The sequence below is a fragment of the Carassius gibelio genome, chromosome B9, assembly GCF_023724105.1.
Source record: "Carassius gibelio isolate Cgi1373 ecotype wild population from Czech Republic chromosome B9, carGib1.2-hapl.c, whole genome shotgun sequence".
In the NCBI taxonomy this organism is placed as follows: domain Eukaryota; kingdom Metazoa; phylum Chordata; class Actinopteri; order Cypriniformes; family Cyprinidae; genus Carassius; species Carassius gibelio.
The window spans coordinates 18,581,053-18,603,895 of NC_068404.1; the positions used below are offsets into that span (position 1 = coordinate 18,581,053).

Below are 22,843 nucleotides of genomic sequence, written 5' to 3' on the forward strand. Positions count from 1 at the left end.
ATTGTTCTACCATGGTCCATAAAATAAAATATATAATATGAAATGAATTCTAATTTAAATTAATAGATTTTATTGAATTTAAATTGATATAAACTAATTTATTTTCAATTAATATACATTTCTTTTTTTATAATGTACTAGGGATGTCAAATTTCGATTATTTCCATGATCGATCGTCGTTTAAATTAACGATCAATTAATCGATTAATCGTTAACCATAATACTGCAAAATGCGTCTATTGTAGGCACGCAGTCAGCGGTATGACAGGATGTGCAAAAGCCACACACACACACAAAACGCTTTCTCACTTGAATTAAAGAGGTTTTAGTCTGAATAAAATGCTAGTAGGAGGATTATAAAATGAATAGATGCGATTATGATCTTTTGATAAAATGAAGAGAGCGCGCCATACTTTTGAGGTCATTTTACTTTGTTGACAGTTTCCAATCCCGCTCGGAGAACGCTGAACGCGCCTCTTTAAATGGTTTTGTGGTGCTCGTTGTTGTATTTTAAAGCACAATTGCAATGTTTTCAACTGACATTATTGTATAAAATTATCCGAAATGTGGAGCGCGTGTGACTGCGCTGCACATTAAGTGAACTACATCGGCGCTACTGCACCAAAACACAGTTGCTCACATTATTTTGATCCTGCTGGATTCGGTCCTAGAAAATGTCAGATTTTTAAAAATCCGGCATACAGCGCATTAGATCGTGACAGTGCATGCGTGCAGACGAGGATGAGCGAGCGCGGCTTTGGCTAGATTTATTTGGAGGTTATTGCTCATGTCTCATTCGGCACAAATCGAAATGTTTCCATATTCGCAATGTATTTGAATGTTAAACTATTATTTATAATGTAAACTAGGCTTGTACTTAAAACGCATTCGCATATAGACGGAAAAGATGATCCTCTTCATATGAGCAAAAACGTCCTTGGCATAACAGCAGAGTGGACCGGTATACTACGGTCTATTTAAACTGACCAGTGTAACCTTTTAATGTTTAGTTGACATTTTATTTTGATAATGAACAGACTGCGATGTAAGTTTGAATCGCTAGAATATACGTGTGCAGCAGGCTCCGGGGCGATCGAAACAGCTGAGACATTAAAAAATATATATATTTTCCGCAAAAGTGTTTACTTTCATTTGTGCACACTCACAATAAAAACAGAAGATTTGTGCTCTTGTAAAATAAAGCAAACAAACAGAATGCGTTGTCATCCTTTTTTTTTTTTTGTGAACTTATGGCCCACACTTCTGTTTTAAATCCGTTAATCTTAATTAGCCTATTTAAGTCGGATATATTTCGCATAGCCTATTTAAAAAAAACAAAAAAAAAACATGAAAACAAATTGTTATTTTTATGTTGGGCCTATTAGCTACTTAGTAGGCTATAAATTTTCCTTAAAGCATCCCATTTTGTCCCAGGGCTTAGAACCTGTGCCCTAGTCAGGTCCATGCAGAAACTTGTGAACGATGCTCGGCGTCATCGTTTAGTGACAGCAGTGAATGCTCCGGGAATGTGTCGGTCACAGCGCCTATTAATCGCTGTTTTGAATCCAGCAATTATTTATTTAGAAATGATAAGATCTGATTATGACAAGTGTGGTATAAAAGCTTTGTTTATTAGAGGAATAATAGGTTAACTGGAAAATGTTAGATCGCGACCATGCTTTTGGACCCCATAGTCTTCATTTACGCGGCTTTGTTCTGGTTTGCCGGTTGGTCACGAATTTCCACAAATTCAGTATATTTAGGCATTGTTTCTTTTCCTAAATCTTCATAGTCTAACCCTCTAATTTCCCAGGTTTATTTTATTATCTTTCGCTTTTAATAACTGTTTTCGCATCTCTTACTGTGGTTAACATGGGAAGGGAAATTAAAGATTTCATGAATTAAGAATTCGTTCGATTTATTAATTTGTTCCCTTTTTTCACTTAAATCATGGGTTATTTAGGGAACAAAATTAATGAAACATGGACAATTGCCACATTAATAATTCGTAGGAATGAATTAACAAGTTGTAGGAATGAATAGACTACCTGTCCTGTCACTGTGTCCCGCAGCCCTGCAAAGCGCACGATATAAAACAGTTATCTGATGAAATGATTAGTAACTACATTTCTATTGCTTTTAATGTTGAAGAACTTTTATGTTGTTTCTATTTTAATGTACTTTAAAGTTTAAATCACATTAAAAGCTTAATTTGTACATTGTGAATGAATGATGATGCTTTTATATATCGTCACCGTCACTCACAGCCGCTCGCACGTGTTGAGTGCGCATGAGCCGCACGCAGCCCAACATTGAATCGGTTAACCGACCATCGATAGCCTTAATCGATTGCATCTCTTATCGACAATTAATCGATCATCGATTAATCGTTGACATCCCTATAATGTACGAATTATGAGGGGAAAATTTTGTTTATGATAACTTATGTGTATAGGTATTTTGTACTAAAATGTAAAATTACACTTAGAATTTCATTCTGTCATCCTAACCCAGTTTGCTGGCTCATTACAAGTTTAGGAATTCTCAGTTCATTTTCCATCAAATTCTGAATGGCGTGCAATTCTATAGTGTATATAGCCTTAGGTTGGGTTTGTTTGTGTGAGTCGGTGTGTCTTCACATGTAGAAGTGTGTTTGCTGCTGTGCGGTGCTGTGGAGCAGTGTGACAGTGTGAGATCTGTGGGTTTTGACATTGATGTGTCTGGCCGACAGGCACCTGTCACTGCGGCAGCTGCATGTGCCACAATCCCGATGGGAAGGGCCTGATCAGTGGACGCTACTGCGAGTGTGATGACAGCGAGTGTTTGGATGAAGACTCTGGAGAAGTGTGTGGAGGTACGATCACAGGGTGACCAGTCCTGAGTGACCCATTAAATATCTGGACACATTTCTGTAAATTGTATATGTCTAGATAACAAAATAAAAGCGGCTTTGTTTTTCTTACTGATTTTTGCTAAAACTTTTAATGTACTCTCAGAAAAAATAGGTACAAAATATGTCAATGGGGCTGTACTCTTTTAAAAAGGTACTAATACTGTATGTGCATTTTAGATAGCTTACTAACATGTACTCAGTAGTTATTAATATATATATTTATTGTACTAATTTGTATCTTTTAGAGGTAAATAAGGTACGACTATGGTAGCTTGAGACTATGGTAGCTGTAGTAATATAAGCATTAGGAACATGTACACTTGCTATACCTGCATTTGGTCAATGATGATTTTTTTTATTTTTAATCTCAAAACTCTGAAACTGAATTTCCCTCTCTGTGTTCGTGGTTGCAGGCCATGGAAAGTGTTACTGTGGAAACTGTTACTGCTCGGCTGGTTGGCATGGAGATAAATGTGAATTCCAGTGTGACATCAGCCCATGGGAGAGTAAGCGGAGATGCACATCTCCAGATGGCAAGATCTGCAGCAACAGAGGTCTGTCTTTGTGCAAGCATTTAGCTTTCTCTGACGTAACCAATATTTCCTATCACCCTTTAACCTCAACTAATAATATATTCCCATATGTTATCCTTAATGCTCCTGCAGGGGCATCTAAATCAAATTAGAATTTTATTTGAAGGGTTTTTTCCACAGAGAGAATCTGCAACGAAATAAGTCTAATTGTCCCGTATCAGCATACAGCATAAGTAATTTCACCTGACAAGCACAAATGAGAGTTGCAAAATGCATTTTCCATTAAGATGCATCAGGCTGCCAAAAAATCTTTGGCTCTCATATTGCCGGTGAACCTCAAGGGAGCTTCTCTGAAATTGATTACATCAAAAGGGTGAAGTGGTACACAGCATAAACTCAACCTCAAATCTGAACCACTGTCTGTGGTTAAGTAATCTGCCCACAAACCGTATCCACTCATCACAAGCAACCACGCTGGTTTTCCGCATCAGAAGCTTTCTAAAAACAAACAGCATTTTTCAGAAGTTACACTTTCCAAAGGAATTGAAAATCCCTCACGGCCTTCCGTAGGTATGCTTATCCATACATTTGACCACGTATGTATTTTTATCATCCACACTGAGGGGAAAACCCTGTCTTTAACAGAAATTAAGTTACCATTGTGTGCACGTCCAGTGCACATGGTAAAAGATATCAATTTTTTGGCCTCTTTTAAGCTGTCCAGCCTCATTTTCTGTATTTTATATTCTGTTTATACCCTTCAATTATACGTTCTGCACTGTGAATGGCAGGTCTCAGTGGATTGCTGCTATTGTGTGAAATGACAGCCTCTTTTAGTCAGTCAGCCTCTCAATCCATGACGTCGCTTGCCCTTCACTTTGAAATACAACCATGCAAAGTTATACTTTTGAATAACCTTTTAGAGGGGGAAAAAATTATAAATGAAGCAAAAATGCTTAGGTTCTAATAAAAGCTACTTTTAAAACCTGACTCATGCAAACTCTTGCTGGGAGCGTCTATTAAATGTGATTCTGGCAAGTATGGGATGCCAAAGGGAGGCCTGAAAAAGGGGTCAAATGGCAGTTGCAGGCAGGCCTGTAAGAGTTTTATATCTACAACTAATGTTTATAAAGAAAGCTATGCTGGTAGGTCCCTTAGATGAAAAAATGTTCTCAGTCTGGTCAAAGTGTTGAGAGGCTATCCAAGGCTGAAATCTTTGTGTTTTTAGAGGTAGAGACAAAACAGATTAGATTTAGATTAAATTAGATTTAAAACTTCAATTCATTAACAAAGCTGTGTTATAAGGGGAAAAAAGTATTGATATAATATTGATTTTATATAAACAATACAGAAACAGTGGGTTTTTTTTAAATCAGTTTTTCTTTTTTTACAGGTTAAATTTAAGTGAATGTTAGATGATGGCCTAATGGTCAGAGGGTCAGACTTGTAACCTAAAGGTTGAGGGTTCGAGTCTTGTACTGGCAGGGATTGTTGTTGGGGGGAGTGGCTGTACAGCACTCTCTTCACCTACAAATCCACGGCTGAGGTGCCCTTGAGCAAGGCACCGAACTGTTCCCCGTGTGCTGCTGCAAAAAATGGCTGCCCACTGCAAAATATAATAGTATTGTAAAATATTATTACAATTTAAAATAACTGTTTTCTATTTTAATACAATTTTGTTAAAATGTAATGTAAATGTAATGACAAAGCTGGGTTTTCAGGAACCATTATTCCAGTCTTCAGTGGCACATGATCCTACAGAAATCACTGTTTTTTTACTTTTCAATATTAGCTCAAAATGTTTTTTTAAATCAAAATCTCTTGAAAGAGTATAAATATGTGTGCTGTCACTTTTTAATAATTTAATGTGTCCATGGTAAATAAAAGTATTAATTTCTTTAAAAAAAAAAAAAAAAAAAACTTACTGACCCCAAACTTTTGAGTGTTAATGTATATCCTATACTGACCAATACAGATTTGGTCTAATATCTAATATTGCCGGATATACTATATTGTAGTGTAGATCCTTAATTTTACAGTTAGAGATGGTTCTGTAATGATTTTATAATTAGCATTTCTAAGACCCTCTTGGGCTTCCATTAATCGTTTCTTCATTTCCTCAGTGGACTCCCACTGAGTCTTAGCCAAGTGTAAGCAAGTCCCTAATAAGGTTACTGAAGAGTGGGCTACTACATCATTGTATTTGCTTAAGTGCAATACACGAAGCAACAATATACTCTTACATGCACGAGTGTAATAATACAGCTCATGCCATTTATTTAAGCATTCACAGGAGGTTGCACAATGCAAATCAAGTGCAATGTAAGTTCTATATGATGAGAGGACAGGTCTTTGACAGGACTGCAAACAGGGCCATATTAAAGCCGCATTGCCCCCCTGGGCTATGACTTATTGCAGCCACCCGCAATCACAATAATTATAAGTATATAATTTTATAAGCTTTAAATAAGATTTTTATCCCATATCAAATGCATTGAAAATTGATGCATTGAAATTTCATAATTTTTATTAAAAATTTCAATATCACAAAAAATAATACTAGCCTAAGTAAAAACAAGCTTACTGAAGACAAGTGAACAGTCACAAATTAGGCTACAACCAAAAATCTTACTTGAAAACTTGAACTTGAAGTGGCCTACTTGAAAATCTTAAGGCACTGAATAATCAATATTATATTATATTTTAAAAAAGTACAAATAGACTGAATAGTCTTCACTCTATGCATTCAATATACATTGATTCTTATTTATTTTACAAAAGTGATTCAGTCAAGAATATATTCTTTTTCTTTCTGATGTTTGATTTAGCGACATCATCGACAAAAATGGCAACAGCAGCTCCATTAGGCTGGAATAGTTCACACAAAAATGAAAATGCTGTTGTTGTTTTAAACCTATATGATATTCTTTTTATTTTTGAACACAAAATAATATATTTGGAACAACAGTATGATAAAAAATACACTTGTAGTCAATAGGGACCAGAAACTGGTTAGGATCATTCTTCAAAATATTGTATTTTATGTTAAGTTTATGTTAAGTTTATCAGGCAGAAACAGTCTTACTGCACGTATTTACCAGAATGAATTCTGCCCCGCTGCTTAATGTCCATGAACAGTTTAAACCATTTGTTTTAAAACCCGCTTAAAACACATTTAAATGATAAGCTTACCCTATACATCATGACGCACTTCAATCAACAACTGACATATTTCTACCGGATTATCTCCCATCCCTTAAATTAATCTAGTTTGTTTAAACTCAAATCCAGTTAATCAACATAAATCCAGTTAATAATCAAACTAACCTCAAATCTGTGTGGACGATGACACTGTTTTTATCTGCTTCATGTGCCCAGTTCACTTGCTGTTCCCACAACTTCCACTCAATAAGCTTTATTAAAATAACTTGATAGCTGGGGATTTTACTGACTAGACTAACTCATGCTTTTTTCTGTTGTTTGTGTTTGAAGTTTTTCATTTTTTGAGCCCCTCACCTCTCTCTCAGAATTGCTGACATTTTTACTTAGCCTATCGAATATTGCTCGCTTTGCTTGGGCCCCGGGGCTTCAGCCCTGCCTAACCCAATGGTTAATACAGCCCCGACTGCAAATGGTGGTGTAGCCCCCTGCTCGCAGGACGCCAGCTGCATCGCTTCCCAGTGTGCTTTCACTGCACAGATAAGAGAAAACAGGATTTCCAGTTGTGCTGCATCTGGTCTGGCTCAGATTTATCAGAGTGGAGGTGTTTCCCACAGCTCTGTTGCCATGACTGTCGCCCCGGCAATAGATTAGTGGGAACTTGGAGTAAGCATCCTCATCAATCCTTGCCATGCATGGCCCCTTTATTGTCAGCTGGGCTCTGGAGGATTTGGCCCCCAGGAGAAATTTGGATTTCCTTTTCAGCATCACTTCAATTAAAGTGCTGTGCAGCTAACTGTTTCAGTAAGCCCTAATCCTTCTAACACAGGCAAAACAGTTTGAACCTGTATTCCAACAATCAGAAAATGGCCTTACCTGGCATTGAATTCAAACCTAAGACTGTCCTAATTTAGTCTGTCCTAAATGTAAGTTATTAATCTAAATGTAAGGAAGCCTCACTTTAAAAAAAATTATCAGCACTGAATTAAGAATACCAGTTCCTGAATTTCAAATATATATATATATATATATATATATATTGCTGTTGTATTATTATTATTATTATTATTATTATTATTATTATTATTATTATTAAACTGATAAAAAATGACAGTAAAGACATTTATAATGTTACAAAATATTTGTGTTTCACATAAATTATTATTATTCTTTTTTTCATCAAAGAATCCTGAACATAATGTATCCCTATTTCCACATAAGTATAGCAACACAACTATTTTTTGTTAATAATATAAATACTACCAAATCTGCATATGATTTCTAATAGAAATTTATTCATGTGACTGACAATATTAACAGTAATGGCTGCTGAAAATTCAGCTTTGCCATCACAGTAATAAATAACATTTTAAATCATATTAAAATAGGAAACATTTTAAATGTTAAGCATTTCGCAATATTGCTGATTTACTTTATTTTTGATAATAATAAATGTATATAAATAAATGCAGTCTTAGTGACCATGAGAGAATTATTTCAGAACCATAATAAATACTTGCCGAGGTATTCAGTACATTAAGCAATGTACTGAAAGGCTTGTTTAAAGGCTTTTTTAAATGTTAAAAAAGTGTAATGAAAAGTGTCACAATTGGATTCTTTTATTAAATATGTTATTTGTGATACATTTTTAAGATTACAATTTTAAGATTTCTGAGCTTCTTTTAATTGTTACCTTAACAGGACGATTTGAGAGTCACACCAGTTAATTATGATATGATTGTCAATCCCACAGTGAAAGTTTCACCATACTTTCACCCTGTCTCTGTAGGCACATGTGTATGTGGCGAGTGCACTTGCTATGATGTGGATCCTTCAGGAGACTGGGGCGACATTCACGGTGAGACCTGCGAGTGTGACGAGAGAAGCTGCCATGCCGTGTACGACAGATACTCGGATGATTTCTGTTCAGGTGAAGCACTAGTTGAACATCAAACATCTTATTCTTATCATCAGTTTATGTTGTATATATTACATTTGTATCCCAGCTTGGCACTCTGGCAGTGTTTTTCTCAGGTTGAAAGGGTCAGTTTTGTCTTCATCAAAAACCCCCTCAAAAGGAAATGGTTCACATTCCAAAATCCAGCAGTAAAAATACTGACAGTTGCTGAAAACAGGGGAGGGTGGAACTGTTCGATATCCGTTCTCTTCACGATCTCGCATAAACACAGGCCACATGGATTACCCTGAGCTGAAGAACAACAGATGCGGTTCAGAAACATTTCAACATCTGGTTCTAATGCTGAGAAATAACTCTGTGGTCATATGCGCGTCAATCTTATGTTTGCCTCAGAGGACCGAGTTGACAATACATTTTTTAAATTCACGGTCAGCCAGACCTGTGAGTTGTGCCCTTTAACTTCAAATCCATAAAACAACACACACACACATAAATACACACACCGCCAATGTATAATCTTTTCTCTGTATCTAGGGCAGCTTCAGGCAGAGCTTCAGTCGATCGTTCATCCATTAAAGGACTCTAAATCCTGCTATGTGTCTGTTTGAAGGTCGCGGTCAATGTAACTGTGGCAGGTGCGACTGCAAGGAAGGTTGGGATGGAAAGAAATGCGATCATCCTCTCTCCTGCTCGCTGTCTGTGGAAGCCAGTCAGAAGAAGTGCCGGGGAACCTCCAGCCTGCCCTGCTTTGGCAGAGGTAATTAAGTCTAGTGTCTATTCATCTGCGCCAGAGTGGGTTCCAGCAGCAGTGTTTCACAGATCCGAGGTGTTGCATTTGTGGGTCGCGTGGTAGGCCAGAGGACTCTTAAAGGTGAAGTGTGTAATTTTCAACTCTCCCAATTAGTCGCTCTATGTCATGATGCAAAGCTTGAGCGGAAAGAACGATGCTAAAATTAGCAAAACTCTCATTTGGCATGTCAATCTTAATAGACTGGTTTAAATGAAACACATGTTGCTACATAAATAAGGTTGTTGCGGTTTGCGTCATTCTTTGAGCCTGCAGATTCATTCTAAACAGGGTTTCAGCAATAATTATAAGAGACCAAACATGTCTCTGAGATAGTTTACTGCTAAACCCGGAAACAACACAAATACTCCAAACAGATGCAGGATTATATACTGAATACACACCGCAAATAATGGATTTTGATAGAGCTGTGTGAATCATTGATTTATCCTTCTTTGGTAAACCACAGTTTAAAATATAAAATTGTTACCTTCTGGCCCTTAAAATTTATTTTATGGCGTACTCTTCAGTTATAATAAATATAAGTTTTTAGCAGCTAATTTAGATGATACCACACAAAATATATTGTTAGGTTACCTGGCCACCAAAATAATGTAGTTACAGTAACTTTGATTGTCATAAAACTGGTCATTTAATTTACCTGACTTCATACAAAAAACAAACAAACAAACAAAAAAAAAAAAATATATATATATATATATATATATATATATATATATATATATATATATATATATATATATATATATATATATATATATATATATATATATATATATTATTTATACCTTTCCTTTCTAGCTTGTACATATTTGAACAAATGCCTGAAACTTGGTATTACAAGCACTTCCTGTGTCTGTTTGCCTCTTTAAGAAGGGTCGCTTTATGTATTCTCCAATTGTAAGTCGCTTTGGAAAACAGTGTCTGCAAAATGACTAAATGTAAATGTAAGTGTAAATGTAATTTGACATTTGTGGTTTGATTCTAGCACAGTTATAGAACCAACATTAATTTAATAAGGTTTTATAGTAGTAACATGAATTGAAGTAAGAGTGGCATTTGTACCTAACAATTCAAATATATTTAATATAATAAAGAAAAAATAACTATATATATATATATATATATATATATATATATATATATATATATATATAAATATATATAAAATCGCCATAATTGTCTGAATTACAGTCTTTTAAGAATCAGTGGTACTTTTTGTAAGGGTAATTATGAAGATGTAGTTTGCTTCATGTAGGGGTGCCCATTCATATCTCTGCAGACACTCTTGTTAGAAAGAGAAAAAATGTCACAGTAGATGAATCAGAACTAGTGCAATTGTTCCAAAACAATGCTATTTCCATAGTTCCCCGCTGCAAAGAAAGTGAAGAGCGATAATAATAGTCTTGTTTCACTGAGTGAGGTGATAATTTAACTTTAATGGAGCCTGTGTTCTGTGCGCTTGTTTTTTCGAAGGACTTCCACCCCCGTGCTCTCGTTATACTCCTGCGACATAGTGCAGATAATATAACTAGTCTCATTTTAAAAGTCAAAAATTAAATGACTTTTGCTGTAATGGCTGGGTTGAAAGTGTATTACAGTGCTACAGTAAATACTAAATGCTAGTCCATGTTTGTCATAGACAATGTCAATAGTAATTCGATCCAGTGGACATAAGAAACACAAATGTGAACATGCAGGCTGGAAGAATCAGGTATGTAGCAGCTTTTGTGTTTCATCCCTCAAGACTTTAGCTCTGCGTGTTTCTGTAGCACCTGAAATAACACTAAATCTGGCAGCAAGTCTTGTGGTGAAACTTAGAAACAAATCTTTTAGTGAACCAGATGCATTGTATTATTTTTTTCAGTACCATGTGTATAAAAAGCTAAATCCGCATAGGGATTTTGTGCTTGGATCTCAGGGCTGTGAAAACCGTTTGTTCTGGTCTTTGCAGGAACATTGAGAGTATGATTGTGAGTACCGTAAAAAAAAAAGAAAAGAAAAGAAAAGAAAAAAAAGAAAATTTTGTTACAAAGTCACTATAATTAATTATTCACTTTAATTCCTTCAGCTGTACCTTTAAAGCATCTAAAATCTGCTTTAACCAAATGGTGGGTTAAATTGTGTCCAAGCTCAATAATTAATTGGCAGGAAATTTTAAAACAAAATTAAAGAATTCCTGGAAGGAAGCCAGTTTGTTTAATTAATTTATTTCAGCACTGACTTACTAAAGTGTTCCACAATTGTATGACAAGCTGTACAAGTACAGCCTGTACATTGTATTCTGATTAAATAATACATTGTTTATTTATTATTTAAATAATAATTATTATTTTAATGAATAATCAAGTATTGTTATATTAAACATAAAAATAAAAGTACTTATATTTCTTTATACTATAGCAGCTGTTTCACCAGTTTCTTTTTTTCTTATTTAACTCTTTGCCTGCCATCGTTCCTTGTTTTCACTGGTGTACGACAGGAGGCGCTATTATGCATCTTTTGAAAAAGTATTGAAAGTCTGTATAAAAACACAACGAAGAAGAAGCAGAAATCAGCTATTGCATGTGTAAGCAGATGCATATATAAAATCGAAACTACGAATGCATAATGTATATAACTCTAAACTACCTAGCATTACAGAATGAAATGATGATCAAGGAAGTGGTATATGACTGTGCAAGCTTTGGAGGTGTTGGTTTTTTTGTAATATTGCGCTTTTTTTTTTTTTTTTTTTTTTTTTTACTTATCTATTTGAAAGCATTTATTTTAGCAGAGGCTCTTTTGGCAGATTCACTCTCCCTCCATACTGTGACCATGTGCTATGAGATGTGGCCAGCAAATGATTTATACATCTGTTTACATAGAATTTCACCCACGATTAGAGCTATAGATCTGCTCGCTGCATCCATTATCCTGACAGCAGGTAATTATACAGGTTTCCTCCATTCTGAATTTCACTCCCACAATTAAGGACTGTCAACGTGGTTGAATTAATCCAACATTTACACAGTTCCACCGAGAAGCCCCATATGAGGGATTCCCATGCCACATTGACAGTTGCTTGAGATTCAAGTAGCATCTGACTAAAAATGGATATCTGGATTTTGTGTGTGCTAGCCGCGCTCCTTTTACTTATGTGGCTATTTTTCATCATTGCCAGTGACTCGTGAATACTCGCAGGAAATGGACAAAGAGAGAGCAGGAGAGTTTGTAAATGGTTTCGAGAGGAAACAAAGAGCCAGCTGAGACGGCGAAAGTGAAAATTTCTCTTAAACTTGGAATATCCTCCAGGAAACACCTATTCTGAGAGTGTTTCTGCTGAGGCTGGAAAAGCGGCTCCAACCATAGATAAGATGAATCCTTTGCTAACTTGTCAGCCATTTCATTGCATATGATCTTTACATACATCAAACATTTGACATTTAATGTTACCATTTTACATGCAATGATAGGATAACCAAAAGATATTTACTACACGGTTGTATATCCCTCCATTTGAGAAGCAACACATGAATGATTGCACTGACGGAAGCTACTGAGTGTTAGTTTTTACACTATTCATTAGCTCACTAATGCACTCTGTAGATTACTGCGCAGCGCCATATATAAAGAATGCATCTTGATTAAACATGCACAGCAGCAATCATTCAACACTCCCAGTCGTCTTACAGTAGAAGGAAAAGAAGCCTAATTTGCCACGCAGATGTTGACTGATATCCAGTGTGTTCTAAGAACTGCTTGGTGTGATGAGCGATCTTTCAAAGCAAATCAGCAGAATTATGGCTGATTGCAATCACTTCCTCCGAGTTTGATAATGGTGGCCTTCTTCAAGGTTCACAAGGACCAAGTGGTGTTCTGCACTGAGAGGGAATGTACTTTCTGAATGTGGCCAAGTACTATGTATATGTATATGCTGTTGAATTGTGTGATGAATGTTAAGTAAAAAATAAATGAATAAAATTACATTAGTGAATTACACTTTATATTTATGAACATAAACATGCAGAGTGCTGTCACTGTTATGGTCTCTATACAGTGCATGTAGCTGCTATTGAGAAGCACCTGAAAAGTGGTCTCGTGATGCCTTCAAATGCCACAACTCGTTCTGTCCTCCCTGACCTTTCATTTCCTGTGCTGATTGAAAAGCCTCCAAATGCTATGTTTCAAGATTGTCTGACAGAAGCAAAATGTCTCAAAAGAAAAAGTGGTAAAGCTAGTACTTCTCCCCAGATTGCTCTATATTCAGTACCAGCAAAGGATGGGAAGTGGTGCATTAGAAGCAAATAAAATATTAATGCCTCTTAAAATGTGTTAAGCTGTATGTGGTGACTTCAATTTGGATCATGTAATTTTTGAATCAGTGTTTTATAGTGAATTGTGCAAATTATTTATATTATATTATATTATATTATATTATAATAAAAAAAAAATGTGTTGAATGATTTTATTCTCACTGTAGTTTACAGTTAAGGTAATTTTATATTCATATATACAAACCTACATGCATTTGCATCTTAAACCCTACTGTGAAACAGTCCACCTCTGGTTCTTTGTGGCTCTTGACATTTCTTAATTGCACTTTAAAAGGCAGACAGTGAGAAACCTTCTCACCCCTTTTAGGACCCCAGAAGTCTCATTTGCATGAACCTCTGTATTTGGCAGGTTTATGCTTCACAGGACACATCAGAATTCACTCAGCACGGCTCCGGCACGCTTGTCATTTAATGTCAGAGCTGGCAGTGGTCTGTGTGGCTAAACACTGGTGTCTTTACAAGCCTGATTGTCCTTGTCAAGTTTGTGGCACAAGAGTGATACAGTCTTGGCATTTAGTCATTCCAGACATGCCAAAGAATAACTTCAAAATGGCTGTGCCCCAATTCGCATTTGTCCTAAATAGTATAAGAGATTAGAATAAGTCTGTCCTACATTGAAAATAAGCATTCCAAAGGTGGATTTCATAAATACACTCTTAAAATAAATATTCTTTAATAGAATCAATGGTTCCATGAAAAAACTTTAAACATCTGTGGAATCTTTTCTTTAGTGTTCTTTATAGAAAAAGCTTCTTGAAATTATTAAAAAAAAGTAGGCTTAATACTAAGAAGGAAAAAGTAGTTGTACTGTGTACTAACTGTGTATGCATATTTATTTTAATTTAATTTTTTTGACAGGTGTTCCTATGCAGAAATACACACTAATGCATGTAATTGTATTATGTACTGTACTACAAATCTGTAACATAGCCAATGTCTCTTGAAAACTTCTTAACTGTAACAATATTGTGATAGAAATCCTGGTCTAACACAGAACAGGTGGCACACCTCCCTCTTCAGCGTTTACTCTAAATGCCCATATCAGGTTTTAAGCACCATGATCATACATTTATAATAAAGTAACTCTTAGAGATATTATTGGAAATTGATGATGCTGAGCCATTATGATGTTTAACAGTTTAGAGGAACGGGGCTTTTGTCTTGGCACCTGTGCAAGCACAGCTCCCTAGAGAATTGAACTTGCCGGATGGCTGTCTCTCAAATATTGTGAACGAATTAATTGTTTCGATTTGGAGCAAAGCGCAGTACATGATCAGCGAGGGAGCCATTAATCACACTGAAGGTGCCAACGCTGCTGTCTCCATTAAACACACATAATGCAACTAGCCACTGTGAAAGCATATGGAAAAGATAGACTTTGGCTGTCTAGTGCATCATGTGTTTTCTACTGTCTGTATAAGGCATTGAATAATGTGCAGAATCAATTTATGCTCAGTAGTTTAGTTTGTCAGTATGATAACTTGTACATTTTAACTCATTGAGCTCAACTTGTCACTGACAGTTCTGTATAATTTGATTTGCTATTTGATGGATAGCGCTATTAGAGGTGTGAAAATGAACTGAATCAGACAGAAAAGACAGGTGGTTTGTCATAAAATGTGTTTCGTTACATGTTTTGAGCTCTTCTCTCTTGCAGGCTTAGCAGTTAAATGTTGGGTAGCCACGCAAGGCTAAGGAAAGGGCTACATGACGCCACATGCTAATCGATGAAGGAAACATTTTATGACATCACCAGTTACCGTGGCAACAGCAGTACGCAGCTTATATCTGCTTGGCAGGCTGAGGGGTTGTCAGACAGGGCGTTGCTTTGTTGTTCTCCTCGCCTGCACGGTGCTGGAGCTGTGACGGCTGTCAATGTCAAACAACGACAGTGCCACTTTAGCAGCCTAATGTGCTCTATGATAAGCATAGACCAAGGCACTCTATGCTTTTCAGTGCAATGAGTTTTCTGGTTGACCTTGATAAGCCAAATTCAAGGTGAAATGTAGATTTAAACTACCTTCATACAAGATCTTGAGAAGAAAATAGCAAAAAATAGCCACATATAAGATTGATTTGGGTTTCACTGTCATGTTTGGTTTTCTTGCCTTTCACAGAGTATTTGTGTGTTTCAGGACAGTGTTTGTGCGGCCAGTGCACATGCCATCCACCCGGAGATAAACGCATACATGGAAAGAACTGTGAGTGTGACGACAGGCAGTGTGAGGACCTGAACAGAGAGATCTGTGGAGGTAATGCACACAAACACACAGAGCAGAATGAGATAAGCATTAATGGTGCCATCTCTAGATGCTGCGTGTCTATGGCCCCATAGTAATGTAATGCTCATAAAGACTGCATTTATTTGCAAAAAATGCAGGAAAAACAGCCATTCTGTGAAATATTAAATTTGCTGAATTTCCAGCTGCCATTACTCCAGTCTTCAAAGTCACGTGATTTTTTCATATGTTGATTTGGTGCTCAAGCATTTATAACTATCAATGTTGAAAACAGTCTGTTCCCTGGGCAGCCCTTGGAGGGAAATTCCTCACCATCACCGTAAGACCAGTCCAGCTATGGCTAGTTTAGCTTACACTCGAAGTGGATTGGTCTCTCTAAGCAAGATCCCAATTCATGGGTCATTACCGACGTGTTCTCGAGAGTGACCGACTGAAAGGGAACAGACTTCACAGATTCTAGTCATTCCACCAGTGACTAGAAAGCTATACTATAGAAGATCATTTTCAATCTCACCTGCCGGGGTTTTCGTGGCATAACTGAGCATGTCTGTTTCTTTGCATGTACATGACTGTGTTTTTAGATCTATTTCTATGACTTTCACTCCAAGGTCAAGATGATAATTTCTTTTAATTTCTTCTCCATGCTTCTGCCACAACTACTTCCACCATATGCAGGAATGGTACTTCATATAATTTAATCAGAATAAAAATTTTAATTGCTCGGCAGCCCTAATATATTTTATTTATCTGTATCTTGTGTGGAGTTTTCTTTTGTATATACTGTACTTAATATACTTGATTGTAATTTGACGTTGTAATTCTCCTGAAATAATAATAATAATAATAATAGAATAAAATAAAATAAATATAAAATCATCAAATACTGTAGTTGTCATAAAACAATTATATTTGACAATCATAATTAATTGAGTGTCTCCATAAGGATCAAGACCTAATCATTTTTAATTATACTTAATTCAAAAATATGCTGTTACAAATGACTGACTAAAAATTATCAATTCTAGCTTATCAATTTCACTATAAGTGAAAAAAATATATAATATATATCTGCTACCAATATAAACCTTAACAACTATAATCCTAAACTGCATAGCAGTGCCATTCGAGGAACCCCCTGTGAAAATGTGATGATAGATGAGCACAAGCATTTTACCCATGGTACACCCCTGCATCTAAAGGATAACATTTCTCCTCTTTGGTGGGGATACAGATTTAATGCCACTGCTTTCTGAATGCTTATTGTGTCGTGTCACTAAGCGACTAGCCACACAGCCTTGTGTGGACCAGCCCTAGGAGATGTTTAAATATGTATAGGGCTCATCTGCTGTGACTGTCCGAGTCACACAGACAGATGAGAGTCTGCTTACGGAGGAGAAGTGTGGAAACACAGCGTGCCTCCAGCTATCAGCTCAGAGAGAGACAGCCGTCATACACGCTGATGAAATGTTCATCTCAGCTAATTGCATATACGGTCCTGCAGGACTGAATTGGTGTTCAAATAAAGGGCAGCCTTCAGATATGCCTATCATGGGATCTTTAGCCCTTAAGAAGCCATTCTAGCTGTATTAACATGAAGGTGTTTTACTAAAATGCAGCCTCATCAATATTTCAGATTGGATTTATATCATTTTATGAGGCACTTGCCCGAGAGTTTAAGACTAGGCTACATTCTTTAGAAAATATCCTTCCAAAGATAGGTGTGAGAAACACCGCAATTTAGAACATGCCCACACTCGAATTGCATTTACGGGTGGGATAATGGGGAATCACAGGTGCGCTTTAATTGAAAGGACTGGGGTGCCACTCACCAAAGCAATTAAATGCTCTCGTAGGCTGGCTGATTGAAGCAGTCAAGCATGTAGCTCTACCAAGAGTGCATCAAATGCCAAGCCTGTATACCTACGCCCACAAAATAAACGGATGAGAGAGACAAAGACAAAGCCACATAAAAAGTTTTTTTTTTTCATGCAATTATTATAAGGTGCGATGGGAAGCGCACACACCCCTTCCTCCCTTAATGAAAACTGTAATGACCAAAAAAAAAAAAAAACTGTTTTCTTTTTATTAAATATTGATGGTACAACATGAACTGTGTTGTTAAAAAATAAATGGCAAATGGTTTGTTTTGATTAAACGTCATCTAGAAATATAGGGATACGTTAAAATGACTCTCCAGCCTGGGGCAAAAGTACATATTTATTTGAAATAGCCACTACAGTGCCTGTTCTGTTTATTTAATCAATTTAGAATTTCATAACTTCCCAAATAAGTATTTTCTAAGAACTCAATGTTAGTACAAGTATATTTCACAAATGAATCTCCATTGTGATTTGGCCCACAACACATATATTCTCTCAGTTGTGGAAAATAAAATATTGAACTATTTTATTTATTCTTCTCCTTATTAGAGACTTTCAGTATATTTTATATAAAACACCTGCTATATATCTATAAGTGCTTAAGATAAGATATTCAGGAAACATACTGAGCACTGAAGAGACTGTTTATATTGTTGTCTTTATTTTTATTTTGAGTCACATTCTTTTGTTTGGCTTTAATATCTAGAACACATTTCTGTCCAGCCAGATGTAGTCTAGGGGAATTCCTCTTTTTTTTCTTTACCGAGCACTGTTCCAGAAAGGAGTTGTTTGGAGGAGGAGCTGTTCTATAGCTCAGTGTGCATCTCACAGTGAGTCACCAATTGCTCTTTAAAGATTAAGCGAAAAACACTGTTCAGCTTCAGGGAACATTTCGTTTCCTTACAGCCTACATGAAATAACGCCCCATGCACAGATCTCCCAAAGTGGCGCTCTTGTAAATACCTTTGAATGTCAAATAAGTGACCAGAAGTGATGAGGACATTCAAAATGACCTTTAACTTAAACTTAAAGGCCAAAAACATACTTGCATACTACAACCCATTTCACCATTTTGTAATATTGCAATATGGCAAGCTTTCTTTTTGGAAAGACATGGAAAGGCAACTTTTTTTAACTGCCATCACCTACATACTTGCTACTGTTGTACATGTAATAAACCATTTTGGGAAGTATATTTAAACAATATCATCCAAACACAAGCGCTGTTGTTCTGAATGCTCATCCCAAGGCAACTGCAAGTATGTACTGTTTTACAACTCAAGAAACACCACGTCAATAGACCTAAAGTGCAACTTTTGGATACAATATTTCTTACAAACTGTCTTCTTTCTTTGCCAACTACCATTCAAATAAAGTGAATGCACTCCATCTTCAAGCAACACAGTAGTAGTGTTTCTGAATTAATCAGTGGTTTTGAACCAATAAGTTCAGTGAATGAGTCAATGACTCACTCGTTTCGTTCCTGAATGAATCAGTGGTTTTGAAAAAAATCAAGTCACTGAGGCAATGACTCGTGTTTTGTTTCGGAATATTATTAGTGTTATGAACAATGATTGAATGACTCATTCGTAAAGACAGTCCCTTGTTGCCACCTTCTGGCTTAATGGTATAACTTGCTGGTAGAACCGTTGAAAATCCCGACTATACTACTATGCTAGCAGAAACAAAGAATTTAACTGAGCAATTTATACAGTCAATGATTACGAAAACCATAAGACTGAATCATCAAACATGATCAGAGAGGCTTTAAAATGGTTTATCCCAAGGAGTCCATAAGTGATAAGAACCATATACCGCAACACCATTAGCCAGTCAGTAAACGAATCAATGTCTTTTTGAACCAATTACATATGCCTGGATCAATCAGCCCGTTGTTTTGTTTTGGCAGATATAAATGGTGGTTTTCTTTGGTAAGAAGAGAAAGTGATTGGGTGTGCACGCATTTGTGTGTGCACTATGTGTCTCCCCCAGGCCACGGCTTCTGCTCGTGTGGCCGCTGTATCTGCAGTGATGGATGGTTTGGGAAGCACTGCCAGTTCCCCCGCAGCTGTGAGATGACGGACGAGCAGAGCAAGAGCCTATGCGAGACGGCCGACGGCGTCATATGCTCTGGAAAAGGTAGGAGGGATGACGCCTCGAGCGGCACCTTAAGACTTAACATAATTGTCAGTCATCTGTTAAAAATGAAAGTGGGTGCCCTTATTTGTTGGTGGGGAATGAGCTATTAAAATCGATTTCCCACACATGCTCCTTTAATAAGATGGATAGCAAACACAAGTGAACACAACTATTTCCACCAATCAGTTCTGTTCTTAGGGGGGGTTTATGCCACATTTAGTTGTTAGAGACAGAAAGTATTTGTGAGAGAGAGAGAGAATGGGATTGGTCCATCAAATTTGCATCTTCAGGAGCTGTGACATAGTGGTTTGATGCCATGATGGGTTCAAGTCCTGCTTGCATCATGTTCCAGTATCTTGTGTTAATGTCACCCAAAGAGATTACTATCAAAAAAAAAGTATGCCATTGTAATGTAGAATATATGTGCTAAATTGAAAAGATTTAGGTGGAAAAACTACAACTAAAACAAAAAGCTGTGTAAAATGAACACTCGCCATGCATGGTTCCTGCCTATTTGTTCTATTAAAAGGTAAAGCTATATATACTGTTATTGCTTTTCTTTAAAGTCAAGCAAGAACGGTAAAACATGTTTGCTGACAGTCTGACAGAAACCTCAACATATAATTTGCTCTTCCAACCTGTATACCTGCTTTCGAAAACCACATACAAGACTGAAAATGAAGCTTTAGGTTTTACGCTTTAATAAGAGGCCAGTTTCACTATTTGTATATGACCTGTCAGCATCCTGAGAAAAAAAACGATAAAGCCTAGCCAATTTCTGCTTGACACATAGTCCTCTGAGTATTCTTCTCCTTTCTCTGGGCATGTAAAGTGACACACTAATACGCTTTATATATAGGGCTTGTCTGAGCCAATGACAGAACACTGTTTGTTTTTGTTGCATGGCTGGAGAAAATAAGAAATTCCTCTTAAGATCTGGTTTCACATGGTCTACTCAGTTATTTCCTCGAATTAATGCTTGGAAATCAGCAGAGAGTTGTTCTGCTTGTCATAACAACATCAACATTATTAAGACTGAAACACTGGAAGAATTAAATTGATTTTTTTTTCACAGTAAAGATTCATGGGTAGGTGAATATGTGGGTTGCTTGTTGTAGCTCACAGGAGAATAATACTGTGGGAAATGACAAGGGATGTACTACTGTTTGATGGGCTGCCTACACTTTGATTGATAAGACTGCCGTCAAAAGTATGTTCTTTGAAAGCTTTGTAACTGTATCGTGTTTGTAAGGTACAGAACAGCTTTTAATGACAGACTAGTGCCCAAATGTGATGCAATTTCCTGGATCCTATAATGTAGTATGAGAATCCCAGCTCATAAGACTTGTTTTGCAGAGTCATGTTGACTAATATCTGGAGACCAATATCTGAGTTTCTGCAGAGCATCATAAGCCTAAAGACATTGTAGAAATCATTGGCACCAATGGTCTCTATATATAATCTACTCAGGATTATGTGATGCTTTGAGGAAACTCTGTCCAGGTAGGTCAGTGCAATTTGAATGCAGTGCTTATATAAATTATGATATTAAATGACCACACAAATGATGAAATCCAATTACCATTTATTTTACACAATATTAATTCAAAAGAGGACATAACTCTTGAGCAGTAAAACTTATCCAGCAATACTGGTGATTTAAATGATGTGATACCAAAAAAATTGCTTCTCCATTTTAGGAAACTGCAGTAGAATAAAGATTAACTGTTACTGTTACCGCCATGTTACTGTGCACATGTAATTATAATAGAGTAACTTTCTCTGAAAAAAATACCTTTTATTAATAGTACTTTAAAGGAATAGTTAACTAAAAATGCAATATACAAATCTGTTTCTTCATCGTAACAGATTTGTAGAAATTTAGCATTACATCACTTGCTAACCAAAGGATCCTTTGCATAGAATGGGGGCCATCAGAATGAGAGTCCAAACATCTGATAAAAGCATCACAATAATCCACAAATAATCCACACAACTCCAGACCATCAATTAACATCTTGTGAAGTGAAAGGCTGTTTGTAATAAATCCATCATTAAAGTTTTTAATGCCAAACCGTGGTTTCTAGCTAGAGTCATCTATCCATAATATTGCTTCTCTAATGAAAATGTGGTGCTTTTATCAGCTGTTTGGACTCTCATTTGGACTGCACCCATTCACTGCAGAGGATCTATTGGTGAACAAGTAATGTAATGACATGTTTCTCCACATTTTCAGATAAACTGAGGGTGAGCAAGTTTTCAGTATTTTTTTTATTTTTGAGTGAATTATTCTTATAAATATACAGTAGAATTCCACATATATATACATTTAATAAATTTTTGACACAAATGTATATGTCATTTTCTGAAGTGATCCAAAACATGAAAATAATAATTGGATTATTGGCATTAGCCAGAATTTCATTAATGGTGCACCTGTATCATCAACCAATGCATATTATTTCCAATTGGCCAAATATCGGCTGATCGACTGGCCTAGTTTGATTATTGGTCTATTCCTGACTCAGTAGGAGCATGAAATTTGACCTTGCAGACAACAGCTGTTTCACATATTTACAGAGAAAAACAATTTACTCAAATTCAATTCCAATTAGGAACCATATCACATAATCGTGAAATAGCACAGGAGAATAAGGGAAGACTAATGGATCTCCAATGGTTGTTTGACTGAAGGCTAATTTGTTTCTTGCAGGCTCTTGTCACTGTGGTCGCTGTATCTGCTCACCACAGGAGTGGTACATTTCAGGGGAATTCTGCGAGTGTGACGACAGGGATTGCGACAAACATGACGGGCTGGTTTGCACAGGTATGTGTTCAAATGCTGCAGCACTCCTCCAAACACCCACTCGTGTGCTGACAGATCTCTTTGTGATGAATATTGAGGTTCTCTGATGTGGCTGCCGTTTGATTACACAGCTCTGTATGACTCTTAGGAG

At 36.4% G+C, this 22,843-nt stretch overlaps 1 protein-coding gene across 1 annotated transcript in view; it reads left to right on the top strand.

Annotated features, from left to right (window-relative positions):
- The window catches only part of LOC127965200 (integrin beta-like protein 1), a 41,254-nt gene that overhangs the window by 10,909 nt on the left and 7,502 nt on the right, over window positions 1-22,843 (top strand). The window contains exons 4-10 of the mRNA XM_052565864.1: window positions 2,732-2,854; window positions 3,307-3,447; window positions 8,375-8,515; window positions 9,114-9,260; window positions 15,763-15,879; window positions 19,740-19,886; window positions 22,600-22,713. Of these exons, the coding sequence (XP_052421824.1) occupies window positions 2,732-2,854; window positions 3,307-3,447; window positions 8,375-8,515; window positions 9,114-9,260; window positions 15,763-15,879; window positions 19,740-19,886; window positions 22,600-22,713 (930 nt within the window). The remainder of the gene's footprint in view (window positions 1-2,731; window positions 2,855-3,306; window positions 3,448-8,374; window positions 8,516-9,113; window positions 9,261-15,762; window positions 15,880-19,739; window positions 19,887-22,599; window positions 22,714-22,843) is intronic.